Source organism: Spermophilus citellus (genome assembly GCF_964194105.1).
Source record: "Spermophilus citellus genome assembly, chromosome: 17".
Taxonomy (NCBI): domain Eukaryota; kingdom Metazoa; phylum Chordata; class Mammalia; order Rodentia; family Sciuridae; genus Spermophilus; species Spermophilus citellus.
Genome location: NC_138199.1, coordinates 39,286,075 through 39,309,102, shown reverse-complemented (window position 1 = coordinate 39,309,102; position 23,028 = coordinate 39,286,075). Strand labels below are relative to the sequence as shown.

At 35.6% G+C, this 23,028-nt stretch overlaps 1 protein-coding gene across 3 annotated transcripts in view; it reads left to right on the top strand.

The window, feature by feature from the left end:
- USP32 (ubiquitin specific peptidase 32) overlaps positions 1 to 23,028 on the top strand; it is a 174,166-nt gene that overhangs the window by 42,447 nt on the left and 108,691 nt on the right. For all 3 annotated transcript variants that reach the window (XM_081272303.1, XM_081272302.1, XM_081272304.1), the window contains exon 2: positions 6,034 to 6,161. In XM_081272303.1, the coding sequence (XP_081128429.1) occupies positions 6,034 to 6,161 (128 nt within the window). The remainder of the gene's footprint in view (positions 1 to 6,033; positions 6,162 to 23,028) is intronic.

Below are 23,028 nucleotides of genomic sequence, written 5' to 3'. Positions count from 1 at the left end.
GAGAAATTTTAAAAAATTATATTTTATTACACTTTTTCCATATTTTCACCAAAAAAAATTCTAAGAGGAATTCCTTGAAAGTCAAAATTTATTAGCATATTTTTCACTCAGGTATTCCTTTCACTTGTACTTTTCTCTCTTGCAATCTTCTCATTTTATATTCCATCCTCCCAAACTATAGGTCAAGCATTTCTAATATCTCCTGGTCTATGTTTCATTTCTTATTCCCTTCTGGCTATTGGGTATGTTTTTCCTTTCTGTTTTCTCTATTAACATAGCACTTACTTCTGTTGTTAGACTGTTTATTACTTTATACTTTGTATATTATTATGCTAATATGCATTTGAACCCCTGGGTGTTATGGTTTGGATATGCTGTGTCTTCCAAAAGCTCCTGTGTTAATGCAGGAAAAAGTCGGAGGTGAAATGATTAGATTGTGGAAACTGTGACCTAATCAGTCCATCTTAGTTTGAATGGACTGAGTTAGGTGATAACTGTTGGCAGGTGCGATGTGGCTGGAGAAGGTGGGTCACTTGGGATGTGCCCTGGAAAGATTCATCTTCCTGGCAGCCCCATTCCCCTTCCCTGAGTAGCTTCCCTCTTCCCTGCCCTTCCACTGTGATGTGCTGCCTCACCTTGGACCCAGAGCAATGGAGTTGGCTACCCATGGACTAAATCTCTGAAACTGTGAGCCAGAATAAAATTTTTCTCCTCTAAGTTGTTCCTTTTTTTTTTTTTTTTTTTTTTTTGAGAGAGAGAGAGAGGGAGAATTTTTAATATTTATTTTTTAGTTTTCGGTGGACACAACATCTTTGTATGTGGTGCTGAGGACCGAACCCGGGCCGCACGCATGCCAGGCGAGCATGCTACTGCTTGAGCCACATCCCCAGCCCATCCTCTAAGTTGTTCTTGTAAGATATTTTGGTCACAGTAATACAAAGCTGATAAAAGGAGTGGGCTTCTCAGAATTTGCAAAGATTTCTTTAACAGAAATTTCTGGACAAACAAAATTATTTTTCTTGTCTTATTTATATTTTAAATACAAGCAAAAGCATATCCTCTAGGGAAGTCTTGGATTTAGTGAACTATGAACTAGTCTTATGTGTTTGATCAATGGATTAAATGTAAGAAGCCTCAATCTTAAATCTTCTGGTATAAGATAGTCTGTATAAGATTTGTATGTATTGAATTTTAGAGGTGACTTTAGTCTACCTATGACTAATTAGAAGTCTTGTAGGTAAGCATAGTAAATACAGCAAATGAATGTACCTATGCCTTGAGTAAAAACTGGAAATGCTGGGTTTAGATCAACCTATAGCAGGTGAATGCTACAGTTTTACTAGATTAAACTGTTTATATTTGGCGGGGGTGGTGGAGAGTGCTGGGGATTGAACCCAGGGCTTGGTGCTTGGCGTAGTTCTCTTCTTAATATTCTTTCTCTCTTGCTCTTTCCCTTTTCTTTTCCTCTCCTTTGTTTCAATGTTAGATTTTACCCAGATCTATAGGTACAGAGAGAAGAGGATAGGGGAAGAAAAATCCATTGTTTTTGTTTGTTTTATCAGTTTTGTGCTCTACCACTGAATTATACTCCCCTGCCAGAACCTTTGACCTTTTAAGACCAAGTCATCCCTGGCTTGCTTCTTTTAGGCAGTGTTGATGGCAAAATTTGTTTTATGAAAGGAGACTTCATTTTGCTTATAATTTTATGAAATATTAAATGTCCTTTGAATGTGTTGGTGTATACTTAAAAGTAATGTGACCTAACTATATTTGAATAAGACGCTACTCATGCTCAAAAAGACCATGACTTGGGCACATAAAGTACAATAAATGACAGTTTTCTTCTTGATAGTCCTCCTCTCCTGTTTTTTGTTTCATTGTTAGGTCATAACTGGGTATGCTGGGTTGGAAATAGGGTCTATAGGTAAAAAGGAGAATAGGGACAGAAAAATCTATTGTTTTTGTTTGTTTTGTCATTTTTCTATGTACTTCCTTTCTCTCATCTTTATTTTCATAACTTCCCTACTGTTTCTCTCCAGAGTTAGAAGTAAAATAGAACAGGTGAATCCTCACTATGCCCGGAAATCACCTTTTCTGAGACTATTATCTATTGGGGATTCATTATTTTTCAGTGCTTGTTAAGTTAATGTATGTATATCTATATTCATATATATTCTCTCATTAAATCCTTGTAGCAGACTATAGCTTTGTAAACTAATTATGCAAAATCAAACTCAGTATTAGGAAAGGCAAATGGCTTTTTTTTTTTTTTCTTTTTGTACTAGGGATTGAATTTAGGTCTTCATGAATCTTAGCTAGTGCTCTAAGCTTCATCTCCACTGAGCTTCATCTCCTCCCCTCAATGACTTTTGGAATTTCAGGTTTCAGTGAAATGGATAATCAGTCACAAAGGTCATTAAGCATCATTGACTCATCATATATTCAATAAGTTTATTCATTTATTTATTTTTGGTACTAGGGATTAAACCCAGGTGTGCTTTACCACTGAGATACATCCCCAACCTTTTTATTTATTTATTTTTGATATTTTGAGATAGGATCTCACTGAGTTGTTCAGGGCCTCACTAATTTGCTGAGGCTAAAAAGCAAAGGCAATGATCATGCTCAAAAAGTTTCCAATTTTGGCCAGGCTCAGTGGTGCAAGTCTGTAATTCCAGCAGCTGCGGAAGTGGAGGTAGGAGGATCTAGAGTTTAAACTTAAGTCTTGGCACTCTAAACAACTCAGTGAGACCCTGTCTCTTTTAAAATATAAAAAGGAATGGGGATGTGGTTCAGTGGTTAAGCACCCCTGGGTTCAATCCTTAGTACCAAAAAATAAAAATAAATAAATAAATACAGGTTTCAGATTTTGGAGCATTTGATTAACTTTTAAGTCCTCAGTTCTCTTTGTTTTTGTAATGATGCTTTTTTATTCTCATAGCAATTTGAATGAGGTTGGTGAGGTTGAGAGAATATTATACTTTACTACTTTATTTAAAAACTTACTAGGCTTGATTCTATTCTATTTTTTTTGTCTTGCCTAATAAGTTTTTAGCTTTTAACTTTTCTATTGGTATAATAAACTTTTTAAAAAAATTTTAATTATTTTTTTAAATTTGTAGTGTTGTGGATTGGACCTAGGGTATCATACATGCTAGGCAAGTGCTACACCAGTGGGCTAAAATCTCCAACCTCATACAATGAATATTTTTATGTATTCCTTATCAGTAGATTAGCCAAATGTTAGTTTATTTTGAGTAAATAAAAAGTGTTTATTTTCAGTAAATATGGATCTGTGGTAGCATTTTTGTGTCTGATATTCTAGATAGTCTATTTTGAGTAACTATAATAACATTCAGTCTCTTCTGTTGATAGACATTGTTTGCTTTTTATAAATGCTTAGAAAAGTTTATATGTACATTTCTCTCCATTATAAAATGAATAAATTTATTAGTCATCAGATTTTTCTTTTTTAAAAAAAATATTAGTTTTTCAAATAATCTGTACCATATTATGTTTTAATGGTTGATTTTCTCATCTCCACCAGATCATGAGCAACCTAATTTGTTAGTCAAAGCATTAATGAAAATTAGGTGTCATGGGCTGGGGATATAGCTCAGTTGGCAAAGTGCTTGCCTTGCATGCACAAGGCCCTGGGTTCAATCCCCAGCACCACAAAAAAAAAAAAAAAAAAAAAAAAAGAAAGAAAGAAAATTACGCATCTTGAAAAAAGATTTTCTAGTAGCTGAAGGTACCTCTTTCTTTATTGAAATCTATGAGATGAGCTTTGTTCTGCTTTTCATTTTTACATTCTAAAAAGAAAAATAATAAATTTGAATATTGATGGTGTTAATATCATAAGTCTGGTTTTTAGTGGACTAAATATACTTTTTTTTAGTGCAACTAATATACTTTAGTTACTTATTCAAGTGTTAGTTCTTTTTATTTTATCATTGCCTACATGTTGTTGTACTTGAACCCTCCCTCCATATGACAAATGTTTACTGAATGATTAGCTATGTGCCAAGCACATTTGGTCTTTATCTTGTTGCCCTTACTGCTTTATTGGATACTGTTGATCTGTGCCTTCTTCCTGGTCTTTGGAGACCATGTTCTTCTGTTTCTCTTCTGTCCTACTGATTATTTTTTTCAACTTTTTTTCTTCTTTTTTTCCTCATTTTCTTCCTGTAGACACTGTAAACATTGACTTCTTTCAGTGTTATACTTTATATTCATTCTATAGATATTGTTGGGTGCTGGAGGTCAATTCCAGGGCTTGTGTGTGCCAGGAAAATGTTTTGACCCTGAGCTGTTTCCCCAACCCCTTACTTATGGTTTTAATTACCACCTATATACTCAAAACTCCCTTCAGACCTCTTCTAAGCTTTATATGTTCAAAAATTATAAACACAGTGAATCTTCTTCAGATCTCCCATATTCAATACGTCCTTAACAGTTAATTATATGTTTCTTCTTTCTTCTTTTCTTTTTTTCTTGGGTGGGGGGCAGTATGGGGATTTAATCCAGGGGCAGTTTACCACTGAGCTACATCCCCAGCCTTTTTTATTTTTTTTTATTTTTAGGCAAGGTCTTGCTAAGTTGCTGAGTCTGGTCTTGAACTTGTGATCCTCCTGTCTCAGACTCTTGAGCCACTTGGATTACAGGCATGTGCCACCACATCCCACATCATCTTTTCTTTCTGTCTTACTCTAATTCTTCTTTCCTCATTTTCCTGATAACATCATTCTTCAAATTTTCCAGGATAGAAACCTGGGTATTATTCTCGACTGTTTCCCCTCTTCAGTCAAGCTTCAAGTTCTACTTTACTTCTGGATCTTTCCCAGATCTAGCTTCTTTTCTTCTGGTGGTAGCAGTGTACTTTTTGCCCCTCTACAGTATTTTAGAGTGAGTTGTCTGATTTTTATCTGTCTTGTTTCTTCTCTATCCAGAGTTTATATCTGAATTGTATCCAATCATATCCCTTCCTTTTTATGACAGAACAGTCTCTATGACTTGGTCTTGCTGTCTTTCTTGATTTATTCGTTCACCATTTACTATCTCTTGCCTTGCTTATTTTGCTATAGTAATATACTATACATCTCTATACACCTTTGTATTTTGATATAAACTGTTAACCCTACCTGGCATGCTGTTATCCCTTAGCCTTTAAAATTCAATGCAGTCTTCTCCATCCAGAAGCCTTGTGTTTCCTCTAACATGGATCAAGAGAATCATTTCTGCACTTCCATTCTAATTTTACTCAACACATAATATTGAGGGTAGTAATTTCTCTGTCCTTGTAGGTAGAGATTATTCTATAAAGTGAATATGATCTTAAGTGCCTAAATTAATAGCTTGGTAATTATTTTGTTTTTGATAGTAGATATCTAAAAATTTTAGGTTGTTAGTCTCATCTATTTATGGTTTTCTTTGTAAAGATGATAAAAATCTGGGCTAAATTTGGGGACTTTCCTCTTCATAGATACATGTGCTTACAGATTACAAATTGATTTTATATATATATATAGAGAGAGAGAGAGAGAGAGATTGAGAGAGAGAGAGAGAGAGAGAGAGAGTGTGTGTGTGTGTGTGTGTGTGTGTGTGTGTGTGTGTGTGTAAGTACTAGAGATAAAACCCATGGTCTTGTGCATACTAGGAAACTGCTGTACCACTGAGCTAGATCCTCAGCCCTTACCACAAATATTTATTATAAAGGAAATGAATGTATTGCTTGTGAAGTCTGTTGCCAGAATCTAATTCCATTTAGTTTATCTGCTAATTTGAAATATTTGTTACTTCTTCCTAAAATTGTTACTACTTCCAGCCTCAAATTGTACACATATATAAATTTCTGTCTTTTGAAAATAGTGGTCAAAAATTTTTATACTTTCTATAGTAGATTTGAGAATATTAGAATTATGACTAATTATGATTATAATCTGAAAGTATTTGCCACTTTTTCTTAGGAACTGGATTTTGAGAGACTTCTTTCCTTTTCTGATTTCTTATCCACCTTCTGTTTCTGCATTGTAGTTACAGATGTAGAGCTGAAACGACTTAAAGATGCCTTCAAGAGGACCTGTGGACTCTCATATTACATGGGTCAGCACTGCTTCATCAGGGAAGTGCTTGGGGATGGAGTGCCTCCAAAAGTTGCTGAGGTAATCTTTATGGTCTAAGTTTTCTTTCAAATATTGTTCAATAGATGGCCTGTTATTTTTTCAAAGTTGTTTTTGTTTTAAATTATTTTTAATATTTCTTGTTTTGTTAAATATTCTTTAAATTTTTATTAAAAAAATTTTCTTTTAGTTGTAGGTGGACACAGTATCTCTATTTTTATAAGGCGCTGAGGATCGAACTCAGTGCCTCACACATTTGAGGCTGGTGCTTTACCACTGAGCTACAGCCCCAGCCCTTGTTAAATGTTTTTAATTTAGCCCTTTCTCTCGTTCTTTGTAATGTCTAGGAATTGAACCCAGAGTCTCAGCACATTAGACAAATGTTCTACCACTGAGCTAGATCCTCAGCCCAACCTATTTTAAAATTATTGGGGTGGAGGGGAGCTCCTGTTTTTAACAGATTTAATCTTCCTGACAGTTATTTTCCTTGCTGAGTAGATACATGGGTCTTGTTTTTGATATCAGTGTGGTTGTATTCTTAGAGGCCAAACGGAAATACTGTAGAGCTGTGCTTTTGGGCTTTGATAGCAGACATGAATCATGGGACCATTTATGTGATTGATCGCTTATTTTATAAATTTCATCTCTGGTATAAAATCTGTATATTTTATAACTCTATCTATCTATCTATCTATCTATCTATCTATTTATTTATTTTTATGTGGTGCTGAGATTGAACCCAGTGCCTCAGGCATGCTAAGCAAGTGCTCTACCACTGAGCCACAACCCTAGCCTGAAATGCTAGTTTATTTGAGCTTATTTAAATGCTAGTAAAATTTTTAGGATGAGATAAAATATGTTGAGCTGATATGGATAGTCCTTTTCTAAGAGAAAATTTTGCTATTTTATAGTTATATACACAGGTATGCATAGTCTAAATGTGAAAAAAATTGTAAAACAAAAATTACAATAAGAATTTAAGTTTAGTATATTACATAGAACCTTAATTCTGTTTTTAATTTATAAGTTTGTATTTCTAAACTGTGCTGTTGTGTTTTTTACAGAGATTTTCGTTTTTGTATATCTGTTTTGGTGGGGGATATGTGTTATATATATTACATTTATTATTATATATTCTTTTGCCTTAAATGCTAGTATACTATAAAAACTTGGGATTTAGAAATTTAAGTTCAGGGTCTAACCAGCAGTTTAATATGATGATATTAATTGTCCATTAGAGGAATGGACTAAACTAAAGTTTATACTGTTTACTACAGGATGCTTCCAAATTCAAATATATGCTAACTTCAGCTTTTCTTTCCCTTGAATTTCTTTCTTAAAAGTCAGAAGTGACCCAGTGTATTCATGATGCTGGGAAAAACTTAGGTCATAGTATATGATCTCTTGGAGTCACATACAAAGGTCTACATATGCATATACACAAGCACACACACACGCACACACACACATATATATGCATACATGTGTGTATATATATATCTCTAAAATAGATATCTGATAAGGTTCTTGCCCATATTTATTTATTTATTTATAATTTTAAAAAATTTTTTAAATTTATTTTTTAGTTGTAGCTGGACACAGTACTTTTATTTATTGTATGTGGTGCTGAGGATCAAACCCAGGGCCTTGCACATGCTAGGTGAGTGCTCTGCTGCTGAGCCACAACCCCAGCCCTCTTGCCCATTTTTAAATTGGGTTCTTTTTTCATTTTTGAATTTTAAGAATTCCCTATATATTGTAGACATAAGTCCCTTATAAAGATATATGATTTGCAGGTTTGATCCTGTGGCATACACCTGTAATCCTAACAACAAAGAAGACTGAGACAGGAGATTGAAAGTTTGAGGCCAGCCTCAGCAACTTAGTGAGACCTTGTCTCAAAAAACAAAAAGGCTGGGGATTGCTGCTCAGTGATAAGCAACTCTGGGTTCTATCCCAAGTACAACTTCCCCGCCCCCCCCCCCCAAGATGCATGATTTGCAAATACTTTTTCTATTATTGAATTATAAAAGTTCTTTATATATTCTGGATGTAAGTCCTTTATAAAAGATATGATTTACAAATCTTTTCTCCCACTCTGTGGGTTGTCTTCTCATTCTTTTGACGGTACCCTTTGAAACATAAAAGTTTTAAATTTTGATGGATTCTAATCATTGTATTTAAAAAATAATTTTTATCAAAAAATACAAAGACTGGATAGTTTATCCAGTCTTTCTCATTTTTAGGTTAGGAGTGATAGTCTTTCAGGCTTTCCATATCTAAGAGATAAAATGGGACTCCTGAAGTGTCATTTATGTCTGAATATTTCATAAACTTCATTTCACCCAAAACTATCTTAAGAGACTTTTTCTGCCCTTTGGAATGTCTTTTAAAATTCATTTCTGCCTAGAATAATTTAAGTGATTGTTTTACAAGAATTATTTCAATTTTCAATTGGAAAAAACCATAATGATTGTTTCAAGTTTCAGTTTTAATATATTTAACAATTTTTTGTGTAAACTCTTGAGTGCAGAAATTTTATAAATGATGAACTTTTAATAATGATGAACTTCTTTTGCTGTATTATTTTTTGATTTAAGCTTATTTTAAGTGAGAAAGGGTTTTATTAGTATGTGAATATTGATCAGTATGTATGCTAAGGATGGGTCACTATGTGAATATGACTCCTCTAAATTTTTTCTTGAAGTCCTTCAGAGAGATAGGGCCTTAAATCTGGGTAAAGAGGATCACTTATGCTTGGTGAGATTCTGGAGTCATGTTTTGAGACACAATAGCATTATTTTAATAACATATCTATAAGAAAGGCCACAGGAACCACTTAAGCTGCCAATTGTAGGTGCAAAGAGAACATAATTTCCTAGCTAATAGTGTTTTTTTAAAATAATAAAGTAGTAACATTTTCAAAGAACAAAACATGTATTGGGAATTTAGTGCAAAAACATCAAAAGCTTAAAAAATAATAACTTTGGGATATATTAATTAAGGAAGCAATGTTAGTTTCTAAATTATTTTCTAGAAGATAGTAGCTTTATATTTTTAGAACTTTTACTTTTTCTGTAATCTTGCTATCATAAATTCCAAGATGGAGATGATTTTAATAAGAAATAGGAACTCATGGCTGTTTATAATTTTTATATGTAGACATTTTCTTTTTCAGTGTTGCAGATTAAATTCAGGGCCTTGCACATGCTAGCCAAACTCTTTACTACTACTAGTTATACCTCCAGTCCTCAGACTCATTTTTTTTTTTTTTTTTTTTGAGGATAGATTAAAGTAATTAGTATTTTGGTACACTTCTGATCTTATTATAGTAACCATGTACTACTTGAAGAAGATGCTAAATGCATGGTAGTATGCATCTTAGTCCGGCTACTCATGAGGCTGAGGCAAGAGATCACTTGAGCCTATGAGACTGAGGCTAACTTGGGCAACATAACAAGATTCTTACCTCAAAAAAAAAAAAAAAAAAAAAAAGGAAAGAAAGAATAAATGAATAGAATTTGAAGAGATTGAAAAAATAAGTAGAAATAAATGAAAAAATGTGTTCTACTTGAAGTAGTTCTACTTGACTTTTTTGAACCAGGCTACTAATTATTTTTTTTCGGGGGGTGGGGACCGGGGATTGAACTTGGGGCACTCAGCCACTGAGCCACATCCCCAGCCCTATTTTGTATTTTTATTTAGAGACAAGGTCTCACTAAGTTACTTAGCACTTTGTCGCGTTGCTGAGGCTGGTTTACTCATGATCCTCCTGTCTGAGCCTCCTAAGCTGCTGGAATTACAGACGTGTGCCACCATGCCTGGTTAAGGATACTAATTCTTTTTTTTTTTTTAAGAAAGAGTGAGAGAGAGGGAGAGAGAAAGAGAGAATTTTAATATTTATTTTTTAGTATTTGGCGGACACAACATCTTTGTATGTGGTGCTGAGGATCGAACCCGGGCCGCACGCATGCCAGGCGAGCACGCTACCTCTTGAGCCACATCCCCAACCCCAGGATACTAATTCTTAATGATCTTTATATTCTCTTTAGAATACTGCTACTCTCCACCAAGAATTTTAATAACAAAACATTTCCATGCAGTATTAATTTGAATTTGTTTCCTACTGTTTTTACATTCACTTTAAAGTGGTTTTCTTGGCTGGGGTTGTAGCTCAGTAGTAGAACTCTTTCCTAGCACACATAAGATCCTTAGTTCATCCCTGGGACTTCCCCGAAGTGCTTTTCAGCATTTAAAAAATGTGATGAGCAGGGTAAATTTATAGCTACTCATTAAATGTTTCTTTGAAACAGAAACTCTTGGGGTTTTTTGCATTTTTGTTTTGGTGTTGGATATTGAACCCAGGGCCTTGTGCATACCAAGCAAGCTCTCTTATTACTGATCTACATCCCCACCTCTAAGTAGAAACTCTTAAATCCCCATCCCAGAATTGATTTCAATTTTGGAGGACAGAGAAATATAGTAATACCACTTTCCCTTCCTCCAGGAAGCTCCTCTGACAGTGTTAGCTCATGCTGTTTTCCTCCTATCCCTTGACTCTTACAGGCATAAATAAAGAGTTACATGTAGAATGTAGCACAACACTTTATTAGATAATGGTTTATTCATGGAATTCCTGTCTAGCTGAATTATGATTTTTTTATGACTTTCAAAAAATGTCCCAGAGTTCTGTGCATGTAATATAAACTTAATGTATATTTGGTTTAGTAATGCTTTCTTTTTAGTAATTATAGTATTCAGCAAAGTCCTGTTGAAAGAAAGACCAGGATAATGACTATGAAACCATACTCTTGAAGTTAGTTTGCTTTGTTAACCTTATAGTCTTTCAGCACTTAAACCATTTTCCAGTTAGAGGAAATGTACATTTTAAGGAAAAGTAATCTTGGACTCTGGGGTATTTTCAAACATAGTGCTCAACACGTGAAAGCAAACGATTCATTAATTTTTCCATTAATGTTGATGAATTTATGCTGAGGTATTTGTGTTGCATTTAGATGTTTCTGGGAACTAGAGGTCTACATTTACTAGATAGTTTAGTGGCTCCCAAAATAGTGATTTGTGTTTATTTTTCCTTTTTTATTTTAATCTGTATAATTGATTAAATATATATATATATATTTTATTGGTTGTTCACAACATTACAAAGCTCTTGACATATCATATTTCATACATTAGATTGAAGTGGGTTATGAACCCCCAATTTTACCCCAAATGCAGATTGCAGAATCACGTCGGTTACATATCCACAATTTTACATAATGCCCTATTAGTAATTGTTGTATTCTGCTACCTTTCCTATCCCCTACTATCCCCCCTCCCCTTCCCTCCCATCTTCTCTCTCTACCCCATCTACTGTAATTCATTTCTCTCCTTGTTTATTTTCCCATTCCCCTCACAACCTCTTATATGTAATTTTGTATAGCAATGAGGGTCTCCCTTCATTTCCATGCAATTTCCCTTTTCTCTCCCTTTCCCTCCCATCTCATGTCTCCGTTTAATGTTAATCTTTTCTTCCTGCTCTTCCTCCCTGCTCTGTTCATAGTTGCTCTCATTATATCAAAGAAGACATTTGGTATTTGTTTTTTAGGGATTGGCTAGCTTCACTAAGCATAATCTGCTCTAGTGCCATCCATTTCCCTGCAAATTCTATGATTTTGTCATTTTTTATTGCTGCATAGTACTCCATTGTGTATAGATGCCACATTTTTTTTATCCATTCATCTATTGAAGGGCATCTGGGTTGGTTCCACAGTCTAGCTATTGTGAATTGTGCTGCTGTGAACATCGATGTGGCAGTATCCCTGTTGCATGCTCTTTTAAGGTCTTCAGGGAATAGTCCGAGAAGGGCAGTAGCAGGGTCAAATGGTGGTTCCATTCCCATCTTTCCCAGGAATCTCCAAATTGCTTTCCAAATTGGCCGCACCAATTTGCAGTCCCAGCAGCAATGTACAAGTGTACCCTTTTCTCCACATCCTCGCCAGCACTTGTTGTTGTTTGACTTCATAGTGGCTGCCAATCTTACTGGAGTGAGATGGTATCTTAGGGTGGTTTTGATTTGCATTTCTCTAACTGCTAGAGATGGTGAGCATTTTTTCATGTACTTGTTGATTGATTGTATATCCTCCTCTGAGAAGTGTCTGTTCAGGTCCTTGGCCCATTTGTTGATTGGGTTATTTGTTATCTTATTGTCTAATTTTTTGAGTTCTTTGTATACTCTGGATATTAGGGCTCTATCTGAAGTGTGAGGAGTAAAAATTTGTTCCCAGGATGTAGGCTCCCTATTTACCTCTCTTATTGTTTCTCTTGCTGAGAAAAAACTTTTTAGTTTAAGTAAGTCCCATTTGTTGATTCTTGTTATTAACTCTTGTGCTATGGGTGTCCTATTAAGGAATTTGGAGCCCGACCCCACAATATGTAGATCGGAGCCAACTTTTTCTTCTATCAGACGCAGAGTCTCTGATTTGATATCAAGCTCCTTGATCCATTTTGAGTTAACTTTTGTGCATGGCGAGAGAAAGGGATTCAGTTTCATTTTGTTGCACATGGATTTCCAGTTTTCCCAACACCGTTTGTTGAAGATGCTATCCTTCCTCCATTGCATACTTTTAGCCCCTTTATCAAATATAAGATAGTTGTAACTTTGTGGATTAGTCTCTGTGTCCTCTATTCTATACCATTGGTCCACCTGCCTGTTTTGGTACCAGTACCATGCTGTTTTTGTCACTATTGCTCTGTAATATAGTTTGAAATCTGGTATCGCTATACCGCCTGATTCACATTTCCTGTTTAGAATTGCTTTTGCTATTCTGGGTCTTTTATTTTTCCATATGAATTTCATGATTGCTTTATCTATTTCTACAAGAAATGCCGTTGGGATTTTGATTGGCATTGCATTAAACCTATAGAGAACTTTTGGTAATATCGCCATTTTGATGATGTTAGTTCTGCCTATCCATGAACAGGGTATATTTTTCCATCTTCTAAGATCTTTTTCTACTTCTCTCTTTAGGGTTCTGTAATTTTCATTGTATAAATCTTTCACCTCTTTTGTTAGGTTGATTCCCAAGTATTTTATTTTTTTTGAGGATATTGTGAATGGAGTGTTTTTCCTCATTTCCGTTTCAGAAGTTTTGTCGCTGATATACAGAAATGCCTTTGATTTATGTGTGTTGATTTTATATCCTGCCACTTTGCTGAATTCATTTATTAGTTCTAGTAGTTTCTTTGTAGACCCTTTTGGGTCTTCTAGGTATAGAATCATGTCATCTGCAAATAGTGATAATTTAAGTTCTTCTTTTCCAATTTTTATGCCTTTAATTTCTTTCGTCTGTCTAATTGCTCTGGCCAGTGTTTCGAGAACTATATTGAATAGAAGTGGTGATAGAGGGCATCCCTGTCTTGTTCCAGATTTTAGAGGGAATGCCTTTAACTTTTGTCCATTCAGAATGATGCTAGCCTGAGGCTTAGCATAGATAGCTTTTACAATGTCAAGGTAAGTTCCTGTTATCCCTAGTTTTTCTGATGTTTTGAACATAAAGGGATGCTGTACTTTGTCGAATGCTTTCTCTGCGTCTATCGAGATGATCATATGGTTCTTATCTTTAAGTCTATTGATGTGGTGAATAACATTTATTGATTTCCGTATGTTGAACCATCCTTGCATCCCAGGGATGAATCCTACTTGATCATGGTGCACAATTTTTTTGATGTGTTTTTGTATTCGATTCGCCAGAATTTTATTGAGGATTTTTGCATCTAGGTTCATTAGAGATATTGGTCTGTAGTTTTCTTTCTTTGAGGTGTCTTTGTCTGGTTTTGGAATCAGGGTGATGTTGGCCTCATAGAATGAATTTGGAAGAGCTCCCTCTTTTTCTATTTCCTGAAATAACTTGAAAAGTATTGGTATTAATTCTTCTTTAAAGGTTTTGTAAAACTCCGCTGTATACCCATCCGGTCCTGGGCTTTTCTTGGTTGGTAGTCTTTTTATGGCTTCTTCAATTTCATCCATTGATATTGGTCTGTTCAAATTGTGTGTATCCTCCTGACTCAGTCTGGGCAAATCATATGACTTAAGAAATTTATCGATGTCTTCACTATCTTCTATTTTATTGGAATATAGGTTTTCAAAATAATTTCTAATTGTCTTCTGTATTTCTGTAGCATCTGTTGTGATATTGCCTTTTTCATCCCGTATGTTAGTAATTTGAGTTCTCTCTCTTCTTCTCTTCGTTAGCATGGCTAAAGGTCTGTCAATCTTATTTATTTTTTCAAAGAACCAACTTTTAGTTTTGTTAATTTTTTCAGTAGTTTCTTTTGTTTCAATTTCATTGATTTCCTCTCTGATTTTAATTATTTCTTGCCTTCTGCTACATTTGCTGTTGTTTTGCTCTTCCTTTTCTAGGGCTTTGAGATGAAGTGTGGGCTCATTTATTTGTTGGCTTTTTCTTTTTTTGAGGAATGACAGGCGATGAATTTTCCTCTTAAAACTGCTTTCATTGTGTCCCATAGATTCCGATATGTTGTGTCTGTATTTTCATTTATCTCTAAGAATTTTTTTATTTCCTCCTTTATGTCTTCTGTAACCCATTGATCATTCAGTAACATATTATTCATTTTCCATGTGATGTAGGATTTTTCCTTCCTTCTTTTATCATTGATTTCCAGTTTCATTCCATTATGATCAGATAAAATGCAAGGTATTATCTCCACCCCTTTATATTTACTGAGGGTTGCCCTATGGCATAATATATGGTCTATTTTTGAGAAGGATCCATGTGCTGCTGAGAAAAAAGTATATCCACTTGATGATGGTTGATATATTTTCTATATATGTCAGTTAAGTCTAGGTTATTGATTGTGATATTGAGTTCTATAGTTTCTTTATTCAACTTTTGTTTGGAGGATCTGTCCAATGGTGAGAGAGGTGTGTTGAAGTCACCCATAATTATTGTGTTGTGGTCTATTTGATTCTTGAACTTGAGGAGAATTTGTTTTATGAATGTCGCAGCACCATTGTTTGGTGCATAAATATTGATAATTGTTATGTCTTGTTGGTGAATGGTTCCTTTTAACAGTATATAATGTCCTTCTTTATCCCTTTTGATTAACTTAGTCTTGAAGTCGATTTTATTCGATATGAGGATGGCCACCCCTGCTTGCTTACGAGGACCGTGTGCATGGTATATTTTTTCCCATCCTTTCACCTTCAGCCTGTGTATGTCTTTTCCAATCAGATGTGTCTCCTGGAGGCAGTATATTGTTGGATTTGTTTTTTTAATCCATGATACCAGCCTATGTCGCTTTATTGGAGAGTTTAAGCTATTAACATTCAGAGTTACTATTGATATATGGTTTGTACTTCCATCCATGTTTGATTATTTATCCTTTTTTTAAAAAATTTAGTTTGTTTCTCCATGATTATCCTTCCACTTGCCCTCTGTCTTTACCGAGGCACTTCCTACTGATGGTTTTGGTTATTGTTTTTCATTTCTTCCTCGTGTAGTGTTTTGCTCAAAATGCTTTGCAATGCTGGTTTTCTGGCTGCAAATTCTTTTAACTTTTGTTTATCATGAAAGATTTTTATTTCGTTGTCATACCTGAAGCTTAATTTTTCTGGATACAGAATTCTTGGTTGGCATCCATTGTCTTTCAGTGTTTGAAATACATTGTTCCATGACCTTCTTGCTTTCAGTGTCTGTGATGAAAAATCCGTTGTTAACCTTATTGGTTTACCCCTGAATGTAATCTGTCTCCTTTCTCTTGTAGCTTTTAATATTTTCTCTTTGTTCTGTATATTGGATATCTTCATAACAATGTGTCTTGGCAGTGGTCTACTGTGATTTTGTGTGCTCGGTGTCCTGTATGCATCTTCAATTTGTATATCTGTTTCCTTTTTTATTTCTGGAAAGTTTTCTGTAATTATTTCATTCAGCAGGTTACTCATTCCCTTGGTTTGAATCTCTGTACCTTCTTCTATCCCGATGACTCGTAAGTTTGGTTTTTTTATGTTATCCCATAACTCTTGGATGTTTTTCTCGTGATTTTTTACCAGCCTTTCTGAGTTGGCTAGACTCTTTTCAAGATGATATATTTTGTCTTCATTATCTGACGTTCTGGCTTCTACTTGCTGCAGTCTGTTAGTGATACTCTCAATTGAGTTTTTAATTTGGTTTATCGATTCCTTCATTTCTAGAATTATTGTGTGATTATTTTTTATAATCTCTATCTCCTGATAAAGATGCTTAACTTCTCCTTTTATCTGTTTATGTAATTCATTCTCAATGTGTTCTTTCGCTGCTTGAATTTGCTGTCTCGTATCCTCTTTAAGGTTCCATTCCATCTGTCTAAGGTGTTCCTTGAGTTCTTTATATGACCATTTTTCTGATGACTCTAGGTCCTCCTGAATATTTAGGCTGTCCTGCATTGTTTGTACTCCTTTTCTTCCTTGCTTTTTGAAGCTGCTCATGTTACTTCTTGTTCTGTTTGACTGATGAGTTACTATTTACTCCTATAAATTTATTAGATGCTTGGGAGGAAAGGTATTAGAAGGGAAGGGAAGAAGTCACTAAAGAGAATGAGAGTAAGCAGGTAGAATTCAAGGAAGGGGGGATAAGATAATTGAAAAGAAATGAAAAGACAAAAGAAGAAAAAACATAGGAAATAAAAAAAGAAGAAAAATTTTAAAAATAATTAAAAAATTAAAATTAAAATTAGAAGAAAAAAATTTAAAAAACTATAAAAAGAAATTTAAAAAAACAAGAAAGAAAAATGAAAGAAAAACCCAAATCAAAAAAAAGAAGGAAAAAAAGATAAAAAAACTAGTAAATGCAGTCTTAGAGTTTGATTAACTTCTCTTCCAGTAGGTGGCGCTGTGCCCACCAGGCCAAGTTTCTCCTGTCAATACGCGGGAACCAATCACTGTGCAGCACCTCCTCCCAGACTGGGCGAGTCTCCAATCCTGAATGCCTAGGGCCTCCTCTTGTGTCTAGTCACTTCCCACTTTTCCTCTAGCCAGGCCCCTCTCACGGGTGCCGCTCACCACAATACTGGCTACACGCCAGGTCTGCTGCTCCCGGGAGCCCTTTTTTCATGAACGACTGGGCACACTCTCCCTGTTTGCCATTCCCTCAGACCCTAAGTTTGTAGAGCTTGGGGCTGAGAATCCTCAGCGAATTTTACTTGCCCTCCGGTAGCCACGCCCCCGGTAGCTGGTGCAAGAGACCTCAGCTGTCAGCACTGGTGGGAGTGGTAGTTCCGCACAGCAGATCCCGCGCCACCTCTGATTCCCTTGGTCTGGCTGTCGCACTCACGGGAGAGCTGGGAGGGGCCCTTAAGGTTTCCCAGATGTGTGGAGAGGGAAGGCTAGGGAATTCACACCTGTAGCTGCAGGTTTCAATGAAGTTATCTCCTCCGCCGCAGTCTGATGACGTCAGTTCTCTGCCATGGTGGTATCTCTTGCAAATGGCGACAGTTCGTTTCCCTTTGTCGGGTGACCAATGCAACGGGTGGGTCCTTACTGTCTCTCCCAAGCCCCGTTTCAAACCTGTGGCCACTACCTATGAAGGCTCGGTAGGCATTTACCTCCGTAGGATGAGAAGGGCTGACCAGTTGTTTCAGCCGGATGGATTAGTGCTAAGTCACAGCTGTTTGTCTGCAGGAAGCAGGCGAATGGGAGCTTGAATTCAGCCTATCCGGGCTCAGTGTGTGTTCTGAGAGGCCCAGACTGTTCGCCCCAGATCCACGTCAGCTCATCATTGCCTAGTGATCCTGAGCAAACAGATTTAGGTTGTTTACGACTCCCTATGCCCGCACAGCTGAAGAGGTCAGAGACTTGATCTCTCCGTGCCCGCCGCCATGTTGGAATCTTGATTAAATATTTTTATGTTAGACTTACTTGCTTCATGGGCTGACAACTTTCTTGACAAATCTAGTTATTGATTATTAGCTCTTGATGCTATTGATCATTGACAGTTGTAACTTGCTAAAATAACTTATGTGTGTATCAATCAGATAAGCAACTAACATTTTCATTTTATAGTGAATCCTGATCTTGATGTTATAGCCAACAGAAGAACATCTTGAAATCTTTGAAATCTTTGAAATCTTTCTTAAATGCCAAGATTTAATGTAGAGTGATTTTTAAATAACTTTATAAACTATTGGAAAACAGTTTAGTTAGGCATAATAGTGCTCTCCTATAATCCTAGTGACTCAGATGACTGCGGCAGGAGGATCTCAAATTTGAGGCCAGCCTCAGCAACTTAGGCCCTCAGTAACTTAGTGAGACCCTCTCTAAAAATATAAAAGGGCTGTGGATGTGGCTCAGGTGTAATGTGCCCCTGGATTAAATCTCCAGCATCTAAAAAAGAAAAAAAGAAAAGAAAAGCAGAATTTATAGAAGAGGTGACATGTCATTAAGAATAAAGGGGTTGGGTTGGGACTGTAGCTCAGTGGCAGAGCACTTGCCTAGAATGTTTGTGGCACTGGGTTTGATCCTCAGCACCACATTAAAACAAACATATTAAATAAAGGCCTGCTGTCCATACACAACTACAAAAAAGAAAAAAAATAAAGGGGTTAAGGAACTCTTCCCTGTAAAAATATACCAAGTATATTACATAAATTATGAATGTCCTGAGTGACATACTAAATGTCAAAGAAGTTATTCACTTATATTGGTACTTAAAATACTCTTCCAGAATATTTTCTATATAATCACATATTTTGAATCCTTGTTGTATAACCTGAGCTACTGACATGACTGGCATAGTAAATGATAAAAATGATTGAAATCCTGGTCAAATCAGTCTTAATAAGATACTTCTGTGTAATAGCATATTCTTTAAATGGTGTTTTAAATAAAATAAGGTTGACTTAATTTATAACTGTCACTGTTAAAAAAAACTCTTCTAAAATTTAACTGAGTTTGAAAATAAAAGCTATAAATTTCATGTAAAAAAAGAACATTAAATGGTAGAGAAGCTATATAATATTGCTAAACAGATGATCTGGATATTTTTCATTAGACAAAGCTTATTTGCTTTTGAACTTGAGGGAAACATAGTATTCTGTTCTAAATTTAAGGACATTATTGGTAACTTACTTTCTTTTTTATTTTAAGTTGTAGATGGACATAGTACCTTTATTTTATTTATTTGTTTTTATGTGGTGTTGAGGATTGAACCCAATGCCTCACATGTGCTAGCTAGGCAAGTGCTCTCTCTACCACTGAGCCTACACCCCCAGCCCCGGTAACTTACTTTCTCACTTTGCTTTTTTTTTTTTTTCCCCCTTCTTGGAATTGGGGGTTGAACCCAGTGACCCTTTACCACTGATCTACATCTCCATTCCTTTGTGTTTTTTTATCTTGAGTCAGGGTCTTGCTAAGTTGCTTAAGTCCTTATTGAGTTGCAGAGACTAGCCTTAAACTTGAGATACTCTTGCCTCAATCTCCCAAGTTTCTGGTATTACAGGTGTGCATCATGGTGTTTTCTGACTTGTAACTTTCTATAAATTCATGCCTAGCATGTGGTAGTTATCAATTCTGTAGAATGTATATTTGACACATCCCTATGGAACCCCAAAGATTTAATCCTCCTCACCATCACCACCACGACTAGGGATTGAACCCAGGGTCTTATGAAAGCTAGGCAACATTCTGCCATTGAGTTACATCCTCAATCTTTTTAAAAAATTTTTGAGACAGAGACTTCCTAAGTTGCCCAGGCTGACCTCAAACTACGGATCCTCCTGCCTCAGCCTCTAGAGTAGTTGGAATTATAGGGTGTGAGTTATAGGGTGGAAGAAAATAATAAGGATTGTAGGGAAAATAGAATTATACTCTGAAGATGGAGCAATTATCCTATTTTTTTTCCTGAAAATATGTTTTCTCTTTCACAATAAATGAAGCAGTTTATTCTCTAACAGCAAAATAATTTTGCAGTATAGTAATCGATATAAATAAAATTAATTTATGCCTTTTAGAACATCCTGTGAAAATAACCAGACTTATTTTTATATACTTGGTGATCTATTTGTGGGAGACTTTCTTTTTTTATTAATATTTTTAGTTGTAGTTGGACATAATCACTTTATTTGTTTTTTTTTTATGTGGTGCTAAAGCTTATTTGCTTAGACCCCATGCTAGCACTACCACTGAGCCACAACTCTAGCCCTTGGGGGAGGTATTCTGTACCTGTGTGGTGATTCTCTGAGTGAACCTGAAAGAGATAGGCATCCTACAGAGCATCTCATATTGAGATTTAAGAAATCCGTATGACTTGCTACAAGTACTAAGTTCCAGTAGAATGGCAGCTCCACTTTGTCATTCAGGAATTAAGAGCCCCTTTGATCCAAGAGACTTTCTGGAAGTCCACACATTGACTTATCTCTAGTTGCAAGAAATTGTGGAAAGTATATAGTTTTTTTTTTTTTTTTAAAGAGAGAGTGAGAGAGGAGGGAGAGAGAGAGAGAGAATTTTTTTTTAATATTTATTTATTTTTTTAGTTCTTGGCAGACACAACATCTTTGTTGGTATGTGGTGCTGAGGATTGAACCCGGGCCGCACGCATGCCAGGCGAGCGCGCTACCGCTTGAGCCACATCCCCAGCCCGAAAGTATATAGTTTTAATTGGACAAAAGAACTTGGGAAAAATTAGTAAAAAATTTCTATTACTAAGAAAGAAAGAAATAACAAGCTGCCTCACACAAGATGTACTGTGAGCCACCGTGAGTAGCAACATGAATTTATTACATAGATTGGGAGTATCATAGAGTTAACTTCTTCCTACATAGATGAAATTTTTATTTAATAAAGTTACCTGTTAAGGCAGGAATGGGGGTAAACATCTTTAATCCCAGCTACTCTGGAGGCCAATGTGGGAGTATCGGAAGTTCCAGGCCAGCTTGGGTAACTCAGTGAAATCCTATCTCAAAAAAAATTTATCTTTTAAAAAATATATGGGGGCTGGGGGATGTGGCTCAAGCGGTAACGTGCTCGCCTGGCATGCGCGGGGCGCTGGGTTCAATCCTCAGCACCACATAAAAATAAAAGATGTTGTGTCCACTGAAAACTAAAAAATAAATATTAAAAAAATGCTCTCTCTCTCTCCCCCCCCTTCTTTAAAAAAAATAAATAAATAATAAAAATATATGAAACACTGTAATCCCAGAAATTTAGGAGGCAGAAGCAAGAGGATTACAAGTTTGAAGTTAGCCTCAGCAATTTAGGGAAACCCTGTCTCTAAATAAAAAATGAAAAGGGCTGGGGATGTAGCTCAGTGGTAAAACGTTGCTGGATTCAATCCCCATTACCAAAAAGCAAACAAAAATATATGTTGATAAGTATTCTAGTCATTTTATTTACTTATTTATTTTTGGTAACAGGGCACTTAATCACTGAGCCACATCCCCAGCTCTTTTTATTTTTTGTTTTGAGACAGTCTGGCTAAATTGTTTAGAGCCTCACTAAATTACTGAGGCTGGCCTCAAACTTGTAATCCTCCTGCCTCAGTTTCTGGAGTTGCTGGGATTACAGGCATAAGCCACATTGCCTAGCTAGTTATATTATTTTAATCAAATTACAGTACTCATTTGTTTTTAATTGCTCTGTATTTCATGTCCTTTAACTTTCTGAAATATTTATTAATTGATTTAGAAGAAATAGATAACGTTTGTTCATGATATATCAGTTGATAGTTACAGAAGTGTATTTAGTGAAAACTTTAGTCTTCTCTAAAACTAAGTTCTCTTGTTTTTTCCTTGGTACTAGGGGTTGAACCCAAGGGTCCTTTACAACTGATGTATATCAGTTGACATAGGGTCTCACTTGCCCATCCTCCTGCAATCCTCCTTCCTTAGCCTCCGAAGATCTGAGATTTTAAGCATGCACCACCATGCCCAACCAAGCCTTTTCTTTTATCCCCATTACCTAGTGTCCTTCCTTAGTAGCAACAAGATACCTCTTTTTGAAAATAGAACTTTTTATTTTATGTCCCTAGCCCTTTTTATTTATTATTATTTTGAAATAGGGTCTTGCCAAGTTTCTGAGAATGGCCTCAAACTTGGGCTAGAGTTACAGGTATTCTCTCCCATGCCCAGCAAAGCCTTTTGAATTAAAAAAATAATAATAATACTAAAAATTTTTTTTTAATTGTAGATGGACACAACATTTATTTTTAAATTTATTTTTATGTGATGCTGAGGATTGAAACATCACACCTGCGAGGCAATCACTCTACCACTGAACTGTAGCCCCAGCCCCAAGCCTTTTAATTTTTATTTTTATCAGAGGTGATAGTTTTTATTTTTACCAGAGTGCACATAGATATTATATTTAAAAAATAGTGGGACTACACAATCAAGGGACAAATCAAGGACAGTTTAATATTACTTAGTAAAGTAGGTAAGTAGAGAAGAATTCTCAAGAAATATGCGATTCTACTCTTAGGTCTTCTTAGAAATGCTAGAGTATGACTATTGATTATATTTACCAGGATACACACATAAGAACGTCCCTTGTAGTTGTTTCTTTTAAAGACCTGAACAATAGGAAACACCTGATTTGTTTATAAAAAGAAGAATGCTAGAAAACTATTGGACTAATGAAATTAATGATATATACAGCTACCTATGATATGGTTGGATCTCATAAACAAAATAATCATGTGAAATAAGAAAGCTACTGTATAGACAGACAAATGACAGATCAATAGACAGATAAATAATAAATAAATTCAACCATGAATAAAGTTAAAAATAAATCATTTAAGAGCTAAGTGGTAAAGGGAGATCAGTAGAAGAAAGGGACCAAGTGGTCAGAGGTGGGCAGGAAGCAGGTAAATGCTGGAGAGTGATGTGATGTTGACCAAATCATGTTGTTAAATTTTGT